General features: G+C 35.0%; 1 protein-coding gene across 2 annotated transcripts in view; it reads left to right on the forward strand.

Annotated features, from left to right (window-relative positions):
* MED13L (mediator complex subunit 13 like) overlaps positions 1-19,873 on the forward strand; it is a 303,234-nt gene that overhangs the window by 26,300 nt on the left and 257,061 nt on the right. For both annotated transcript variants that reach the window (XM_023513279.1, XM_023513280.1), the window contains exon 2: positions 8,183-8,420. In XM_023513279.1, the coding sequence (XP_023369047.1) occupies positions 8,183-8,420 (238 nt within the window). The remainder of the gene's footprint in view (positions 1-8,182; positions 8,421-19,873) is intronic.

A 19,873-nucleotide genomic window follows, 5' to 3' on the forward strand; every position in this document is an offset into this window, starting at 1 on the left:
TTATTTTTTGAAAAACCAACTTTTTGTTTTAGTCTTCTGAATGTTTCTTTTGTTTTTAATTTCATTAATCTCTGATTTAATTTTAGTTATTTCTTTTTCTGGGTTTGGGATTAGATTATTCTTTTTCCAATTCTCTAAGATGGTTTATGAGTTGATGTGCTCTATTTCTGTTTTTTGAGTGTAGGTATCTAATGCGATAAATTTCCCTCTTAGGACTGCTTTTGCTGTATCCCATAGGTTTTGGTAACTAATCATTATTGTTATTTTGAGGAATTTAATGATTTCCTCTTTTAACTCTTCCTGAACCCAATTATCATTCAGCATAAGGTTGTTTAATTTCCAAGTCTTTGTGTGGGGATGAATGTTTTTGTTGGAGTTGAGTTCCACCTTTATTGCCGTGGGGTCTGAGAAGATACAAAGTATTATTTCTGTTCTTTTAATTTTACTGAGGTCTGATTTTTATCCTAGGATATAGGCAAATTTGGAGTATGTACCATGGGCTGATGAGAAAAATGTATATTCCTTAGCTTTTGCGGTGTGTTCTGTATATGTCTATTAATCTCATTTGTTCTAGGGTCACATTTAAGTCCTTTGTATCTTTGTTTAGTTTCCATTTAGAGGATCTGTTCAATTCTGTCAGAGGGATGTTAAAGTCCCTGCCTATTATGGTGTTATGGGATATCATATTGCTTAGACCCATCAAGATTTGTTTCACAAATCTGGGAGTATTTAAGTTGGGTGCATAAATATTTAAAATTAAAATTAAATGTCTTTTTGTTGCATTGTTCCTTTGACCAGTAGACAGTGTCGATTTTTGTCTTTCTTAATTTTAGTTGCTTTAGATCTGCTTGTATCTGACAATAAGATTGCAACCCCTCTTTTCTTCTGATTTCCATTTATTTGAAACACTGTTTTCCATCCCTTAACCCTGAGTCTTGATCTGTCCTTCAAGGTTAGGTGTGTCTTCTGTAGACAGCATATGGATGGTGGCTTGTGCTTTTTTATCCAGTCACCCGGCCTGTGCCTCTTCAGTGATGAATTCAGTCCATTAACATTTATTGAGACAATTAATACATGTGAAATTCTATTCATCTTATTTTGTGAAAGTCCAGGGTGTAGTTTTATCCTTTGCACCATTGTGCAAACTTAGTTTTGACTTTTAGCTTTTGAGTGTTCACTTTGCTGGTGTTCCATTGTGGTGGTCAGTGATATGCCTTCTGTGAGACTCTCTTAATCCATAGTTCTGGGCACTCAGGGAACTCTTTCAATCTAGAAATTCATGGTTCTTGGGAAATAATTATTATTTTATTAATCATTTCCTCTGTGTTTTCTCTTTCTGAAAGATCCTGTATTTGGATTTGAATTTCCTGGGTTGCTCCTCTAGTTTAATCTCTTGCTTAATCCGTCATTTTGCAGTTTTGTTTATTTGCTTTACATTCTGGCAGATTTCCTAAACTTTATCTTCTAGACATTTTACTGAGCGTTATCACTTTTGGTATCAGTATTTAAAAATTTCCAACAGCTTTAAAAAACTTCTTTTTCTTTTCTGAAATAACATCCTATCCTTTTTTACTGGTTCCACTGTTTTAGGTGTTTGAGGATATCAGTTATAGGTGGTTTTTTTTTTTTTTTCTTCTCCAATGTTGTCTCTTTCCTTCAAGTTACTGTTCTGTTTGTTTTTGTCTCTATAATACCTCATTGGTTTTCTTCAACTGTTTGGTTGGCTGTTCTTGTTTAGGAATGGTGGCCAAAAAAACTGTTTGGAATTTCTGAGTTTATGAGTGGCGTTTGTTTACTTTACATGTCACTGATCTGGGTTAGCTCTATAGTTGGGAACCTCTGATTACAGTATCTTGAAGTCTTTTCTCTGGAGCTGGTAAGATATCTCATATCGTCATTTCTGGGGGATGAAGGACTGGCTGCCAGCTTTTTGGGTGTTTAGAGGGCAGTGGTGGGGAGAGGGTGGTTCTTGGCCTTTGTTCTGTGTATGTTCACCCAGTGCCCTGTTTTCACTCTGGTTCTCTGTCTTCTATTTGTCTGTGTCCCCCCACCCCAGTCTAGGCACCCTTTGTTTTACTGTCTCCAGAGATTATAATTCTGATTATTTGCTGAGGTTGAAGAAGTGGGCAGTAGCTCAACTCTGTGCAATAGGGGAGGGTACCTGGGTACCTGAGTGCCTTTTAAGCAGACTTTCAAACAGTTTTCCTTATTTTATTAACTCTTGCCTTTCAACTGTACTTCTGGAAATATCTGTATCTAAATTCCTGAGACTGAGGGCATTACTTATTAATTGGATTGTGTCCCTGCTTTCTTCTTGTCTTAAGTTTTCTTAGGTATTATAAGTCTCTTTACCTCTTGAGCATCTACTTCTTAGCTTTCGAAATTTTGATGCTACCTCCCCTCCTGTTGTACCTATCCTTGTGATTTTATGATTTAAGGTAAACCCCTCCCACAACAAAACAAAGAAATAAACATCTCTAGTGATGTTTTAGAAGGATTTAAGAGAAAGTAAAAGCAGATGTGTGTGTTTACTTTGTCATCTTTACCTACAGTTGATGAGTTATGTTTTAACAGAAGTTTTCTATTATATGTGACATTTTTTTCTTCCTTTGATTGAAAAGGTGATGTAATATGCTTACTATTTGATATATTACCCTGATCTACTACAGTAGTAACCCTATCATGGGAGGAAGTGAGGTTAGGCAGGGATAGAATTTCCTAGTACATTTTTATGATCACAGCTGCCTTTTCTGTACACCATCCTTGCCCAAGATTAATGTTAAGCTAATTGTTCTGCAGTTTTAGGAATCTTTCTTTCAGTTGTTTCTTGAAATTTTGAATTCTTCTGGCTAGCTCTTCTGTTCTCTTGCTGATCATTTAAGATGTCTAATAAGGGTTCTGTCTCAATTGCAGGTTGCCTTTGTGGGTGGGATGTAATTAGTCTGGGCCAGGAGACTTGAACTCATTTATAGTATCTAGGTCAACTCTATCATTTTACAGGTCCCAAAGCTGAGGCATCGTGAGGTGGAGTAGATTTCCTAACATACAGGTAAATTGTTAAAAAACCAGGCCTAGAACCTAAATCTCTTGATCTCTAGACAATGTTCTTTCCATAATACTACACGCTAGGTTCATTCTTACCAGTGCCTGTTAGTTTTACTGTTCTATGACCACTAAATGTGGTTTTAACTCTGGGGAGCCATATTATATGTTTCTTAGTCTCAAAGAATGTGGTTGCATTGGGTCACTGCAAATAAATGAACTCCACTGGGAGACTTTATCAGCTCATTTCCTTCATATTCCAGAAGAATAGGACCCTAAGAATCAATATAAATTTTCTTTAAATCACATTCATGGGCTCGGAGCCCATAGCACAGTGGTTATGGTGCTAGCCACCTACACTGAGGTTGGCGGGTTCGAAACTGGCCCAGGCCAGCTAAACAACGACAACTGCAACAAAAAAATAGCTGGGCGTTGTGGTAGGCACCTGTAGTCTCAGCTACTTGGGAGGCTGAGGCAAGAGAATCACTTAAGCCCATGAGTTTGAGGTTGCTGTGAGCTGTGATGCCATGGCACTCTACTGAGGGTGACATTAGTAAGACTCTGTCTCAAAAAGAAAAAAATTACATTCATGGACTTAGGAAGTACATTTATCCTGATTCGGTTATAATCTAATTAGAACTTTCTGAACTGACTATAGTGGCCTTCTGTTTAGGCCGGGGTGTCTCTGCCAGTTAAGTTCAATTTTCTGAAAACCGTGACTACCTCTACAACAGATGCCAGCCATTGCTAAGCAAATTTTCTTCCAGCATCTGGTATTAGAATAGTTATTTTCTTGGTTTCATGTATGTATATTCTCAGAATTAGTTTGTGCAGATATTGTCTTATGTGATAACATGTAAAAGAAGGTATATTGCTATCTGAGTGAAATAAAGTCTTTTCTAGTCATTGGATGATGTGTGGACACACTTAGACTAGTTTTCTTATTCTTAATACCTCAGGAAGACTAAAGAAAGATGAACTTTCTTAAATTACACAGTTTGGCCATGAGATCTAGTCATTGCTAAATTGAGTTGATGACAGTTTCTTTGTACTATTTTATAATCCTCTAGGGCTAATTTTTACTATTAACTCTGTGAAGCAGCATGACAGAGTGGAAAGAATTTATGCTTTGAATTCATTTATGGTTTAAATTCAGTTATATTTGTCATCTACCATTTGCTATCTCTGTGGCTATGAGAGAATTATTTATCCTTTCTGAGTTCTGATTTCTTTAGCTATCTGTTGTGAAGATTTGAAATTATGTATGAAGACCTTGGAATGGTGCCTGGTATTAAGTAGGTGCTTAATAAATGATGGTGGTGGTGGTGATTGGTATAGTAGATATATATGCATACTGGTTTTGTTCCATATGTATGGAACAAAATATATATACATATATATATTTTGCAGTTTTTGACTGGGGCTGGGTTTGAAACTGCCACCTCTGGTATATGGGGCCGGCTCCCTACTCCTTTGAGCTACAGGTACCTCCTTGTTCCTTGTATATTTTAATTTCGTCTTTTGTTTCTGTATTTTTAAAACCATGGAATTTTAACTTAAATATAATTATGGATTATTTGTCTTTTAGGGAGTCAGAAGTGATTGTGCTTTTGGGATGATTTGTATGTAGAAATATTTGAAAGGTTTGCTTCAAAATTCTGAAATTATTAGGTAAAGAATTTTGTGTTTTAAAAAATCTGTCAGAAAATAGGATAGCAGGACTTGGGGTAGACTTGATTTTTAAACATGATCATGGTATATGAAAGACATTAATTGAATAAACATTCAGCATGGGAGTTTTTTTTCTTGGCTAAACTATTTTGGTATCATTAAGTTGTCCTTCTTACCAAACATTAATTTGAAATTTAAAGCTAAATCTTTGAACATCCATTTTATCCTTAGTTATCTCTGTTAGACTTGATTAGTGTTTGTTAACATTTTCCTGTGAAACTGGTATAATGATATTTAATTTTAGCTTTAAAGTAAAGGAAGTAAATTGTTTAAAAATAATTGCACATTTTTTCAGTTCTTTTGGGTGAATTAGTTATTTGAAGTGATTTAGTTTGTAGTCTTGCTGTTGTGTCATATGCATTTGTTATATTACCTGCTAGAACAACTTTGTGAAAAACACAGAGCAGGTGGTAGCAGCTTCCCTTTGCTACTGAGAGCATAGAAACGGCTGATAGGAAGTTAGTGGAAGTGCTAGGATTAGGCAAAACATTCTCCTGAATCAAAGCCAAATATTTTGTCTGTTCAACTGTGCTGGGTTTTACAGGTGAAAGTGTTATAGTGAGTAAATTTCTGTGCATAGAATTTCTTGGGGACTCACTCGCCTAATGTTTAAACTCTGATATGTCTTAATTTTCTAACCCTTGAAATGTCACTCTTAGTGGTTCATAGTTATCAATGTAGTTTTATTCCTCATTTCTCTTCCATCTACCTCCCCCACAAGATCCTTAGACACAGAGCACTATCTTTAATTGAGGTGATAATAAAAAAAGTTGCCCTTTTTATTATTTTTATTTTGTTTCCTTCTTTGACATTTATCTGAAGATTGATGTTAGGCCTTTTGATTAAAACACACATGCTGTTTTTATTTGAAGAAATAAAGGAAATTGTAAGATAGAAAAATGGAAAAAGTGTATGAACAGACAACTCAAAGTAATAGTATTGTTAACATGATAGTTTTTGACATGTGTTAGATATTGCCTTAAGTGTTTTATGTGTTTGCTAACTCATTTACTCAACAACCCTGTAAGTACTATTATCTTCGTTTAACAAGTGAGGTAGCTGAGGGACAGAGGTTAAGTAACTTGCGAGGTACTTATAGCTAGTAAGTACAGAGTTGGGATTCAAACCCAGGAAGCCTGGCCTCAGATTATAACTCTGATCAAATATGTCTTAATGATTTCCAAGCAGAATGAGGATTCTAAATTAGAACAGGGACATAGCCTTCTATTAAATTGGCAGGTATTTTAAAAGGCATGTAATTTGGAAGGTGGTTATTTGTATTGAGGGGACAATTAATTGAAAGGTAGTGTGGGGCCGGTGCCTGAGGCTCAGTGGATAGGGTGCTGGCTCCATATATCCAGGGTGGAGGTTTCGAACCCAGCTCCAGCCAAACTGCAACAAAAAAAAATAGCTGGGCATTGTGGCAGGCGCCTGTAGTCCTAGCTACTTGGGAGGCTAAGGTAAGAGAACTGCCTAACTCCAGGAGTTGGAGGTTTCTGTGAGCTGTGATACAACAGCACTCTACCGAGGGTGATAAAGTGAGACTCTGTCCCTAAAAAAAAAAAAGCAGTGTGGTAGCACCCATAATGAGTCTTAAAATACTCATTTTTTGGTAATTCTATATCAAGCAGTCTCTTTTAAGGAAATAATAAAATAATGTTCAAGTATGTTCTTCAATTTTAATGATTATAATAGCATAAAAAAGGAAGATTGTCCAGTTGTTATGGGATGGTTAAGTTATTTTTTCTACAGTGAATACGATATGCAAACATTAAAATTGTTTTTGAAGAATAACTAGTAATTATAAAAATATTTATATTAAGTGAAAAAGGAGGGCACAAAATTGTGCAGTGTGGTTCTGTCAACATGTATATGTACAGAAGAACAGGAAGGACTTGCAGTATGATGCTAATAATAATTTCAAGTGTGTTTATGCTTTATTATTTTTTAACATTTTACATTGACCATGTAGTACTTTTATATTTAGAGGAAACCAAGTGTCACATAGGGAAAGTCTTAACTGTTGACAATACCAGCTTCTACTAAGAATGTTCCTTAAAGATTAGATTTAGTAGGTCCCATACTGTTAAGAGTAAGTTAATAACTTTCAGATAGTTTTAATTTGGATGTTATCTTTGTAACTTTTTTTCCTTCGAGTGTGAAACCTTTTTTATTTGGATTGAAAAAATACGATTTTTTTCTTTTAAATGTGATCTTTATAGTGATGGATTGTTGTAGTACTTTAAATTAGTTTTAGTTGTGTTGATAGAAGATATGACTGCCTACCCAGTGGTATTTGTTTGAAAAAATATCTTGTTGACAAAAATTATTGACTTTGTGTGGAAGGAGAAGAATGAGTTAGGATTGAATACGAGGAACACATGGGCTGTTTGGTACAGAATTTTCTTATAAGTTGATTTTATTATCAATTTTGAATATGTAATTGTAGTTTACAGTTGCATAAGTAGGATCCAGCTTTTGTTTGTGTTGAAATATCTTTGAAGTTTAGTTCTGAAAACCCAAGATTTAAGGAATCTTAAAATATGTAATGGAGCAACGATAACAGTATTTTGTTCTATGCTGGTTTAAAGTTCTCATGTTTTGAAATATGTTTAACAAACAAAAGATCAAACTACATTAGAGATTTGTTATAGAAACAAAGCTTTTCTGGGTGCAATGTGTTAAATAACATGAACAATTGCTGATGACTTGGCATAAGTTTTGTAAGCAACTTCTTCCTAAATGTTAGCCTTTTGTCATTCATGATGAAGCACTATGGGACTGCATGCTGATTTCCTGATTAAAAAGGATTTAAACTGTAGCTTCTGAATTGGAAGAAATTGAAGAAATCCTTGAAAGAAATTATTTCCTTATCTATTTTTTATTTTATTATTTTTTGTAGAAGTCTCACTATGTTGCCCAGGTGGTCTCAAACATCTGGCCTTAAGTGATTCTCTTGCCTTGGCCTGGGAAAGCTCTGGGATTGCAGCCAAGAGCTACTATGCCTGGTCAAATTATTTCAATTCTACAAACTTACTTTTAAACTCTTACCTGATTTCTAAACGTAATTTATGGTTTAAATGACGAATAATAATATAGAACATAGTTTCTATATTTATATGTATCATGGGGTCGTTATAGTAAGTGCTTAGGCAAGTAAAATGGTTCATCAGGAAATGATTATCAGCTTGTTTTATTTTGTTGTTTAACATAGACACATATTGATAGGAATTAGCTTTTCCTCCCTTTGAAATTAAGAAGGATTGGCATACATTCTTCATGGGAGAAATCTTAGAATATAGGGGTTAGTGTATTTTAGCACATTTGCTTTTCTGTATGGAAGCCTGGTTTTAGTGGTCTGTAGGTAAAAATAAAAGTCAAAACTTGAAATTTTCTTGTCTTTTTCCAGGCTGAACTCACGGGAATCAAATGGCGTAGGTACAATTTTGGAGGGCATGGGGACTGTGGACCCATAATTTCAGCCCCAGCCCAAGATGATCCAATCCTGTTAAGTTTCATCCGCTGCCTGCAAGCCAACCTCCTGTGTGTATGGCGTCGTGATGTCAAACCAGATTGCAAAGAGTTATGGATATTCTGGTGGGGAGATGAGCCCAACCTTGTGGGTGTAATACATCATGAACTGCAGGGTAAGGTTTTTGCTTTCTCTTAAAAATTATTTGCATCACATGTTTTAAAAACAATGGTAAAATTTGAAAAGGTTTGACAACGCCTGTGGCTTAAAAGAGTAGGGCACCGGCCCCATGTGCCAGAGGTGGCAGGTTCAAACCCAGCCCCAGCCTAAAATTGCAACAACAACAAAAAACTCTTAATGCCTTTAGGGCAGCACCTGTGGCTCAAAGGAGTAGGGCGCTGCCCCCATATGTCAGAGGTGGCGGGTTCAAACCCAACTTCGGCCAAAAACTGTAAAAAAAAAAAAAAAAAAAAAATTGAAAAGGTTATTAAGACTTGCAAAAAAGAAACATCTCAAGTGTCTAATAGGTGTGTCTTTCAAAAAGAATGTCCTTGTTCTCACCCCTCTTCCTTCCACCCCCATTTGTTCAAGCTTTCTTGTCCTTTCCCAGTCATGCAGAGAATCAGAATCTTGTGAACCACTATTGGCAGGTATTTTAAAAGACATGTAATTTGGAAGATGGTTGTATTGAGGGGACAATTAATTGAAAAGTAGTGTGGGGGCGGCGCTATTATCAAATGAAAGTATTGTGTCCACTGGGTATGCTGGGGTAGAAACAAGGGTAAGATCCAGGGTTTTTAAGTGATAGTAAATTGTGAGTAATTAATAAGACAGTGAAATGAACAAAATTGGTTTTTCTTTTACTGTGTCTGTTGTGGCTCATTGACAGCTGAACTCTTTGGTGGAAAATTGATAAGTAATGTAGAAACTTATTAGTAAGCTTTTTTGCACAAAATTATGAGATGACACTGGATGGCATTTGAAGAGCGATTAATAGAAAGGATCTGGTCTGATTTTGGTGTAGCATATTTTCCCTTGGTTTGTTGCTGCTTTTTATTTAAGCAGGTGATTCCAGGACATATTGGATAGCTCTAGTGTTGGATAGTTTTAAACTTCACATTACATCTGATATCTGGAAACTTTGAATTAATATGAAAGTTTCATTATTGTAAGCTACCTTGTATATTTTGCACAGATTTATAACCTGGGAAAATTTTATCAATATTTTTTAGATTCCTGGTAGAAATTTTTACCTCTTTATCTAAATGTGTCTATCTAATATGTTAAGGAAATTTTTTAAATCAAGACTAGTTCTTGATTTAGTCATTAGTTAGGGTATTAACTCTTTTGACTTAGTCTCCTACAACCAACTTTTATTATCTCCAGATTATATTTTGCTAATTTGTGGTTGAAAAATTTCAGGTAATGTTTGAAGTGTTTTGCTAGTTGGCATTTTTAATACTTTTTAAAGGAAGGAGTAAAACTAAGTAATGTATATTTGAGGATCTGTTCTAAAGCTTTTAAATTTGCCTAAAGAATTTCCTGCCAAACTTCTGCTTGACACCTTCCTAGTTTTTCTTGGCAGCCATTTTTTATCTGTGATATCTCCTGACACAGCAGCCAGAGGGCAGTAAACCACAATGGACTAATTGAGCTGTTTACCTTAAGGTTCATTTATCTGTTCAAGTCAGACTTTTCTCTTGTTATTTTTTAGGGTATTTGGGTTATCAATATAAGAGCCCATTCTGGGTGAGACCATTTTCCTCAGCAAGATCTCAGAACTTAACATTCATCTCAAAACCTCTCTTATGTAGTTAGACGTTCACACAGGTAAAATTAGGGTTTTAGAACATCTGGATTCTATGTATCAGAATTTGCAAAATAAGATATCTCCTAGAAGATACTTATAATATTTTTGTTTGTTTATGTAAATATTAAAACATATATTATTCTTTCAAAATATTTTAAACATGTAATAGGGGTATATAGCATTCTTCTGTTTTGGTTTCATTCTCATTTTTTCACGATTGTTTCTGACTCTCATTTTCCATTTTTGTACTCTGTATAAATCCCTTATGTTTTAACTTTTTGCTTTGCTCTTTGTTACCAGCACAAGGTGTCATTTTGTAATGATGAGGAAACTATCATTTGGGCTTATTTTATTCATATGTAGAGTGAGGTTGTTTATAACAACAAACAAATTATCAGTATTCTTTGAAATAGCTTACTAAACTATTGTATTATTTCTCATAGGCTTTGTTATTGAGTTAACAAAGAGATACAAGCTTTTTAAATTTCTTTCTTTTTTTTTTTGAGACAGAGTCTCTCACTTTGTTGCCCTTGGTAGAGTGCCATGGTGTCACAGCTCACAGCAACCTCCAGCTCTTGGGTTTAGATGATTCTCATGCTTCAGCCTCCTGAGTACCTGGGACTACTGGCACCAGCCACAATGCCTGGCTATTTTTTGTTGTTGTTGTTGCAGTTTGGCTGGGGCCAGGCTTGAACCCGCCACCGTCAGTATATGGGACCAGTGCCCTACTCACTGAGCCACAGGTGCTGCCCCCCTTAAATTTCTTTTAATAGTTGCTTTTGATTTAGATTGCACATATTTAGAATCATTAAGAAAAGATTTATTTTTAGATTGCTTTAAAAAATTACATTAATACTACATTTAAATTAGAAAATTTGGAAAACATAGAATTGCCAAAGAGAATGGAGAAGTAAAAATCCTGGAGTCTAAAACCATTTTAATAATAGATGTTTTTATGTGTAAATGAAGTTGGTAGCATACTATTATTCTATAACTCAGGCCTTTTCACTTAACAGTATATTGTGAGTAATTTCTTTTGAGATGAAAATGGTATAAACTGGTTATCCTTTGTGTTTAGGAAAATATCACAGTGATAGAATAGTTTAACTTCATGAGTGCTTCTGCTCTTTTTTAATATGTTGAATTTTGAGAGAGTTATTAGAACCAATCATATGAAATGCCCAGTTTTATAGGTAAAGGTGGTTGAAAAGGGTAATTTTTTTTTTTTTTTTTTGAGACAGTCTTACTTTCTTGCCTTTGGTAAAGTGCCGTGATATCATAGCTCACAGCAACCTCAAACTCTTGGGTTCAAGTGATCTCTTGCTTCAGCCTCCCAAGTAGCTAGCTGGGAATATAGGCACCAGCGATTTTTTTTTTGGAGAGGAGGTCTTGCTCTGGCTTAGGCTGGTCTCAAACCTGTGAGCTCACTCAGTCCACCTACCTTGGCCTCCCAGAGTGTTAGGATTACAGTTGTGAGTCACCGCGCCTGGCTGAAAAGGGTAATATTATGTAGTTCAGTCTAATACTGGAAAACATCTGAGGCCTGATAAGTGCCATAGAGACAACTTTGTTTTAAATAAGTATAAATATGGCAGGGAAAGCAATCATAAAGAAAAATGAAGGATATGAAGGGAATATTTTAATTAGTAGCCATCTAAATTGAGAATATTTTGGAATCTATTTAATTCTCTAATATATTTGAGTCCTTTTGTTTTGGTTAAATTAAATTATAGCAGAATCCTGGGGCGGTGCCTATGGCTCAGCTGGTAGGGTGCTGGCCCCATATACCGAGGGTGGTGGGTTCAAACCCACACCTGACCAAAGTGCAACAAAAAAATAGCTGGGCATTGTGGCAGATGCCTGTAGTCCCAGCTACTTGGGAGGCTGAGGTAAGAGAATCACCTAAGCCCAAGAGCTGGAGGTTGCTGTGAGCTGTGTGACACCTCAGCACTCTACTGAGGACAATAAAGTGAGAGTCTATCTCTTAAAAAAAAAATTATAGCAGAATCCTGTTAGCAGGCTTTAGTAATTAAGTCTGACATTACCATTATTGGTAGAATTCTTATTTATGGGGATATTTTACTGTTCTTTAAGTTGCTTTTTAGTTACATTATTTGGTATTTCTCTTGTCTTTACAGTGTACCCCAAATAGCATACTACTAAGAAACATCACAATAAAATACAACGCTAAAGCAGCCATCTTGAATATAAATCTATAAAGTATCCCTGTAAATTGAGAATAATTCTAACAGGATATACACATGTTAGCTTTATGATACTACATTTTTTGTTTAAATGCTTAAAATATCTATGAAATAGTCTGGGAGAAGACTATAACACATCTATAGTCTGTGTCTGTGTCTGTCTTTGGATAAGTACTTTGGGCTTTTGTACTGTTTACATTGTATGGTATTGAGGTTCAGAGCATGGGCTCTGGATTTGCATGGGTTTGAATGCCTTCATATTCACTTATTAGCTGTGTATTCTTTGTCAGATAATTTGACCTGTGCCTCAGTTTTCTCATTGTAAATTGGGATACAAGGTTTAAAAAAGTTAAAATACTTAGCAACATATAAAGCAGTTTATCTATAATTGTAACTATGGCTGTTCTTCCTAGGATGACAACTCCTACATGATAATTACAATGTATTGGTAGTTTTTAAACAATTGGTTTTGTATTACACCAGTGCTTACTAATGTTCATCAAATATTAATTTTCAAGAATACTTTTTGGTTGAAGTGACTTTTTGATTTTTAATGTTTAGGTGGAATAATTGGAAATGATAAAACCTTAGAGAAGTGAAGAATATTCCTACTTGGATGAAATTCGTCTTAATTTATGCTATAAACAAAATTTCATAGTAAACTAAATTATATTATGAAGACTTCAATACTTTAAGATTTGATACTATTGGATCTCTGTAAGGTAGAGTTACAACTTCTTCCCATAGTAATATTAATGCAGGGTACATACTGAATATGTGTGTATGTTCATTTTGGGGTGATGCCTCAGCACTCTACCGAGGGCAATAAAGTGAGACTGTCTCTAAAAAAAAAAGAATTATAGCAGAATCCTGTTAGCAATCCAGAGCCCATGCTCTGAACCTTGATACCATGCATCCTTATGTCCACATGAGTGCCTCTCCCTGTAGATCCAATTATAGGGGTTTTATGTAATCCCTACCCTTTATAAGATTTTAGTCAAAAAAGGATATAAGATAAGCACACAAATATATAGAAGGCTGATAATGTAAGAACATAAAAGAAGTGGACAAGGTTGAATGCTTTTTAGATAGGCAGAGGCTCAATTCCAGGACATAAGTTTCAGACAGCATTCTATAAACTTAAAACAGGACCACTGTGAACCCTGTTGCCAGCGTAGCTACTCTTCATGGTTTCTGGTCCATGTAGTCAACCTGTGCATTTGATAGGAACTTTGACTAGTGCTGCATACGTAAAATGAGTCTTCATTGTTAAAAAGCTTGCAGTCTCATTGGAAAGGTAGCTAAATGAATCTCTAATTCTGACACAATGGAGTAAATGCTATAAATGATGTAAGTTATGAGATCTTGCAGTAGTATCACATTTAGCCTTGAGAATTGGAGGGGAGATGGTAGGGGAAGCCCAGACTTGGTGAAACATGGGGTGACTCTATTATACCTTTACTGTTTTGGCTTGACTAAATAATTCCCTACATTTCCAATTTGAATTTAAGATTAATAACAGTATGCTGAGTTGACTTCTAAACTACCAAACAAAATCATACTAAAAAACACAATGTTCTGTCCATTTCATCTTCTATTAGTCAGTGGTGGGAAAGACATGCAATCTTGAAACCCAGGATAGTACAGATTGCAAGTATAGACCTCTAAGGTCTGGAGATGGCTTGTCCCAAGGCATTGAGAGTCCCTGATCCAGAAGGAGAAGTATCAGACACAGCTAGTATGTGGTAAAGAATGTTTGATGTATCAGTGAGTGAAACCTATTTTATGTGGCTCTAACAAAGCATACAGTATTGCACTCTCAGGTTGAATTATAATTAATTTGCAAAATTTTAAAATGATAAAGTGAGAAAATTAAAATCTAATTATTATAATTTCTAGTTTTAATTCCTAAGGGGGTACAATTATCCAATTTATTTTATTTATTTTCTACCAAAACATTTACCACTAAATATGCACTGTCTGTAATTTCAAAGTTTTGTTTATCAAGTCTGGTGTGGTGGGAGGTGCCTGTAGTCCTGCGTAGTTGGAAGTCTACGACTGGAGGATATCTTGAGCCTAGGAGTTTGAGGTTGCAATGAGCAATCATCATGCAGTTGTTTTTCAGCCTAGATACCAGAGTGAGAGTTGATCTGTTTAAGAAACACAAACCCCAATAATTTATAAATAAACAATAAATTATAGCAAGAACACATTTGTACAGTCTAAAAATGATTATCAAAGTGTCAATATCAGAAATCTTAGGAATTGACTTCATTATCAGTGTAAAGACAGATTGGTAGTTGCTACCCTTATTGTGTATTTAGAGATGTAATTAATTTTAGTATTTTTTTCAGCGCTGCCACCTATGTCAGGAGGTGTAGGCCATTGTAAAAACAGCATTAGATGTTACAGAACTAGGAAAAATGGATCTGATTTTCTGATAGTGACCAGTATAAGATAATTTAAGATGCTAATACTGAACTAATTGCAAGCTTTAGGAGAAGGAAGTAGGGTGTTTTGTAGGGATGAGAAAAGGCTGAGAGGAAGAAAATAGGGAGCCAGTTCGTTAGTATTGTTCTAATCTACACCTATAGATTGTAATCTGTTGTTCTAAGTGATGGATGGTGTAATGTAACCTTTGCTTAGATATCTCCAAGGGAGAACCTAACTCCTTCACTTTTCCCATCTTTTTATTTTGAAGAATGTTTACACATACATGTATATTCCTTTTTTTCCAACTAAAGTATTTGTAAGTAATTTTCACACTTCATGAACAAAATATTTCAAGTCCTATGAGAATGTGGGACTTTTCCCTTCATAACCATAATGCTATCCTCATACTCAAGAAATTCAACAGTGATATAATCAAATTATCTAATATTCAGTTTATATTCACTTTCCCCAGTTGTTCCAATAATAGCTTCATAGTTTACTCTCTCTGATGTATTGTCTCTTCTAATGTGGAACATTCTCCAAGTTATCTCTTTTTTTGTTTGATTCTTCAGTGATACTTATAGTTCTTGAAGGAAGTAGTTCTGTTGTCCTGTATCAGTGAGTGAAACCTATTTTATGCGGCTCTAACAAAGCATACAGTATTGCACTCTCAGGTTGAATTATAATTAATTTGCAAAATTTTAAAATGATAAAGTGAGAAAATTGATAAAGTGAGAAATATTTTGTTCAAAAATGTTCCATTTTTTGAATTTGTCTGATTAGAGTCAGGTTAAACATTGTTGGCAATAATATTGAGTAGGTGATTTTGTGTACTTTCCATGGCACCACATCAGGGACACATCACGTCATTTTGTCCTAACATTGATGGTGCTAATTTAGTTTTTGTATTTTTTTTTATTTTTAGAGACAGAGTCTCACTTTATCGCCCATGGTAGAGTGCTGTGGCGTCACAGCTCACAGCAACCTCCAGCTCTTGGGCTTAGGCGATTCTGATGGTGCTAATTTTGATCATTGGTAAAGATAGGCCAGATTTCTCCTATGTAAAGATGTTTTTTCTTTTGTAAATATTAAGTAAACGTAAGGTGAAAGTTGGATACCATGTGAATATCCTTTTCCTCAAAAGAGCCTATTGTTTACCCCTTAAACCAACAGAACAATCTGCTTCTATAAAAGCAGTTAAAAGTTGAAATGAACAGTCCATTCTTGAGTCACAGGAGAGATGAAGAGGAGAAGGGAGGAGAAACATTTGAAGGTCTAGGAAAGGCACATTCTGATAGCAAAGTCAGACTCTTCAGAATTAACAACTTCTGTTGCTTAGCATACTAAGAGGGAGTGTTGATGTTGAATTTTTCTAATATAGACATTAAAGTATGTAAGAATATATTACTGTGTATTTTAGAATCTGAGCTTCCAGTTGATTTGTGGTGATTTCTGATTGAGTAAATAAAATAAATAATTTTAATCAATATTATAAATGGATCTATCATCAACTGAAAAAATTGCTTTCTGGGAAATTAATGACTCTTTTATGTATAAAATTTATAGGAATGAAATTATCTTTAGGTGAAATGTCAGTTTGAAAATTTATTTGGAGGAGAAAATCTTATCCCTGACCTCTTTTTTCACTGTTATCTTTTTTATTATTGGTAGTGAATTTGTAAATCATTGAAATTAATCTCTGAGTGAATTGGAAAATAATTTTTTTTGGCTGGGGTTGGGTTTGAACCCACCTCCTCTGGCATATGGGGCTGGTGCCCTACCCTTTTGAGCCACAGGCGCCACTTGGAAAGTAATTTTTTTTAAAGATTATTTAGGCTTACAAGTTTAGAATTTTTGTGGTTTTGGAAATATGAATTATATTGTGCACCATTGGTGTGTAGTATTTTATGAATCAATACACCATTTTAGAGATTGTTAACACAGTGTACCTGAAAAGTAAATTTTACCTTTTATATTTGTCATAATTTTGTGGGTAACAATAGAAAAATACATTTGTAGTTCATGAGAAAAAAAGCACTTTGAAGGGAAATACATACCCAGTGGTAAATGGTAGCTAGATCTGAGTAGTTTATAAAGTATGGCTTAATTTACTTGGATCTAAATTATTGAAGTCCTGATACAAGTTTTCTGCTTCTTTGAATAATTATATTACTGTTTTCCCTCTATTTTATTTTGAAAGAATTAGACAAAGCTAAGAAAAGTAGTATTTTTCATTGTTTGATGATAATCTAAATGATTGTAGTGCATAGTGCTTAAATATTAGAATTAATGATTATATCCTTAAAAGAAAAAATAGAATACTTATTAGGTAAACAGACATTCATATTATAAATTATGATGAGACTATTATGATTTCAGAATTATTTCATGTGAAGAATAGAAAAAGATCGAATGAATTAGAATTATTAAGCTAAATGTACTTGAAATTGAGAGAACAAGCTAAAGTCTAACTTTTGAATGTGAATAAAATCAATGTGTTACAGGCAACTTACTGAACCATGTAATTAGTTTTTTCTGTGAAAAATGAGACATTTATATTCGAGATTGTGGTGAAATATGTAAAGGGGCTTATATTCTAATGATATGAAAATTAAACAGTTGATAAAATATTATAATTTAAGATTGTTGCTTTGAGAGAAGAGTTTAATCTGTTGATGGGAGGGGAATCTGTATATTGGTAAGTATAAACATTGTGGTCTTATCTTTTTGCATTGATATAAAGTCACTTATTTGTATAAGGTAAACCTTAGTAAAATCTCCTTTAATGAGGTAGTATAGTCACCACTGGAAAAAATAGGGTTGAAAATGGACTGAACACGAGGTAAACTATTGCTTGGTGTATTATAGTCTTTTTTTTTGATGTGAGTAATTTTAGTGATGAATACATGATACTCTAACTCAGGCATCCTCAAACTGCGGCCCGCCTAGGACATTTATCTGGCCTGCCAGCTGTTTTTGCCACCCCTGCCTGTCCTGCCTATCAGCCAACTTGTCCTGGGGCCCACAGTCCGGCCCTTCAACGGTCTGAGGGACAGTGAACTGGCCCCCTGTTTAAAAAGTTTGAGGACCCCTGCATCTAACCCTTTGATACTCTTAACTCTTCAGTGTCATTCCTTCTCCCCTAAACTTTTTGGCACCAGGGACCGTAATAAAATGAGTCACAATTTTTTTGGTTTCCCAGTGAATATTAAATGTTATGTTTACACTATACTATAAAGTGTGCAATAGTGTTATGTCTCAGGAGCAATGTATTAAATACATACCTTAATTAAAAATACGTCTGCTAAAAGGGCTAATGATCAATTGAGCTTTCAGCAATTGCAATCTTTTTGCTGGTGGAGGGTCTTGTGGTCATGTGGGTAGCTGCTGACTAATGAGCATGGTGGTTGTCAAAAGTTGGGTGACTGCCGCAATTTAAAAAAATAAGGCAACCAGAAAGTTTGTGACATTGATCGACTCTTCTTTTTATGAAAGATTTCTCTGTAGCATGTGATGCTGTTTTGATAGCTGGCATTTTACCCATAATAGAGCTTCTTTCAAAATTGGAGTTAAAAAAAAATTGGAGTCCATTGTCAAATGAGTTTATGTAATATTCTAAATCCTTCCAGTGTTCACATAGGAGTAGATTCCGTATCAGGAAACCACTTTCTTTGCTCATCCATGAGAAGCAATGCATCATCCAATTAAAGTTTATCATGAGATTGCAGCAATTCAATCATATCTTTAGGTTCCACTTCTAATTTTAGTTATCTTGGTATTTCCACCGTATCTGTAGTCACTTCCTCCACTGAAGCCTTAAACCCCTTCAAGTTATCCTTCAGGGTGAGAATTAACTTCTTTCAAACTCCTATTAATGTTGATATTTTGACATCCTCTTGTGAATGACAAATGTTCTCAATGTCATTTAGAATGTTGAATCTTTTGCAGAGGTTTTCAATTGAATTTGCCCAAATTCATCACAGGAATCACCATGGCAGTTCTAGCTTTATGAAATGTATTTATGAACAAGACTTGAAGAATAAAATTACTCCTTGATCCATGGACTGCATGTTGTGTTAGCAGGCATGAAAACAACATTAATCTTGTATCTTTCCATCAGAGCTCTTGGGTGACTAGGCGCTTTATCAATGAGCAGTAATATTTTGAAAGGAATCTTTATTTATTTATTTATTTATTTAGTTTTTGAGTTGTAGATCTCAATAGTGGGTTTAAAATATTCTGTAAACCATACTGTAAACGAATGTGCTTTCATCATCTAGGCTTTTTGTTCTGTTTATAGAGCACAAGCAGAGTGGATTTAGCATAATTCCTAAGGACTTTAGGACTTTTGGAATGGTAAACGAGTATTGGCTCCAGTTTAACGACTCCAGCTCTATTAGCCCTTAACAAAACAGTCCATCCTTTGAAATTTTGAAACTAGGCATTGACTTCTTTCATTTCCAGGATGAAAGTCCTAGATGACATCTTCTTCCAGTATGAGGTTGTTTCATCTACTTTGTAAGTCTGTTGTCTAGTGTAGCTGCTTTCATCAATTATGTTAGGCAAATCTAGACAACTTGCTGCAGCTTCTACATCAGCATTTGCTGCTTCATCTTGCACTTTTGGGTTATGGAGCTGTTCTTTAAACCTCAGGAACCAACTTCTGCTAGCTTTCAAGTTTTCTTCCGCAGCTTCCTCACCTTTATCAACCTTCGTTATGTATGTAGAATTGAAGAGAGAACGTTGAACATTGGGACTCTGGATTATGCTTTGGTTTAAGGGAATATTGTGGTTGGTTTGATGTTCTAGGTAGAGCACTAAAACTTCTGTATCAGCAATTAGGCTCTTCACGTACCATTTGAGCAGCACTTGTAATTTCCTTCAAGAACTTTTCCTATGCATTTACAACTTAGCTATTTGGCATAGGAGCCCTACCATTTGGCCTACTGTGTCTTTGACATGCCTTTCTCATTAAGCTTAATCAGTTGTAGCTTTTGATTAAAAGTGAGAGACATCTGACTCTTCACCTTAACGCTTAGAGCAGCAGTTCTCAACCTGTGGGTTGTGACCCCTTTGTAACAAAATACATCCTGCATATCAGATATTTACATTGCAATTCATAACAGTAGCAAAATTATAGTTATGAAGTAGCAACGAAAATAATTTTATGTTTGGGGGTCA

Source organism: Otolemur garnettii, unplaced genomic scaffold (genome assembly GCF_000181295.1).
Source record: "Otolemur garnettii isolate 467f Iridium unplaced genomic scaffold, OtoGar3 scaffold00038, whole genome shotgun sequence".
NCBI lineage: Eukaryota > Metazoa > Chordata > Mammalia > Primates > Galagidae > Otolemur > Otolemur garnettii.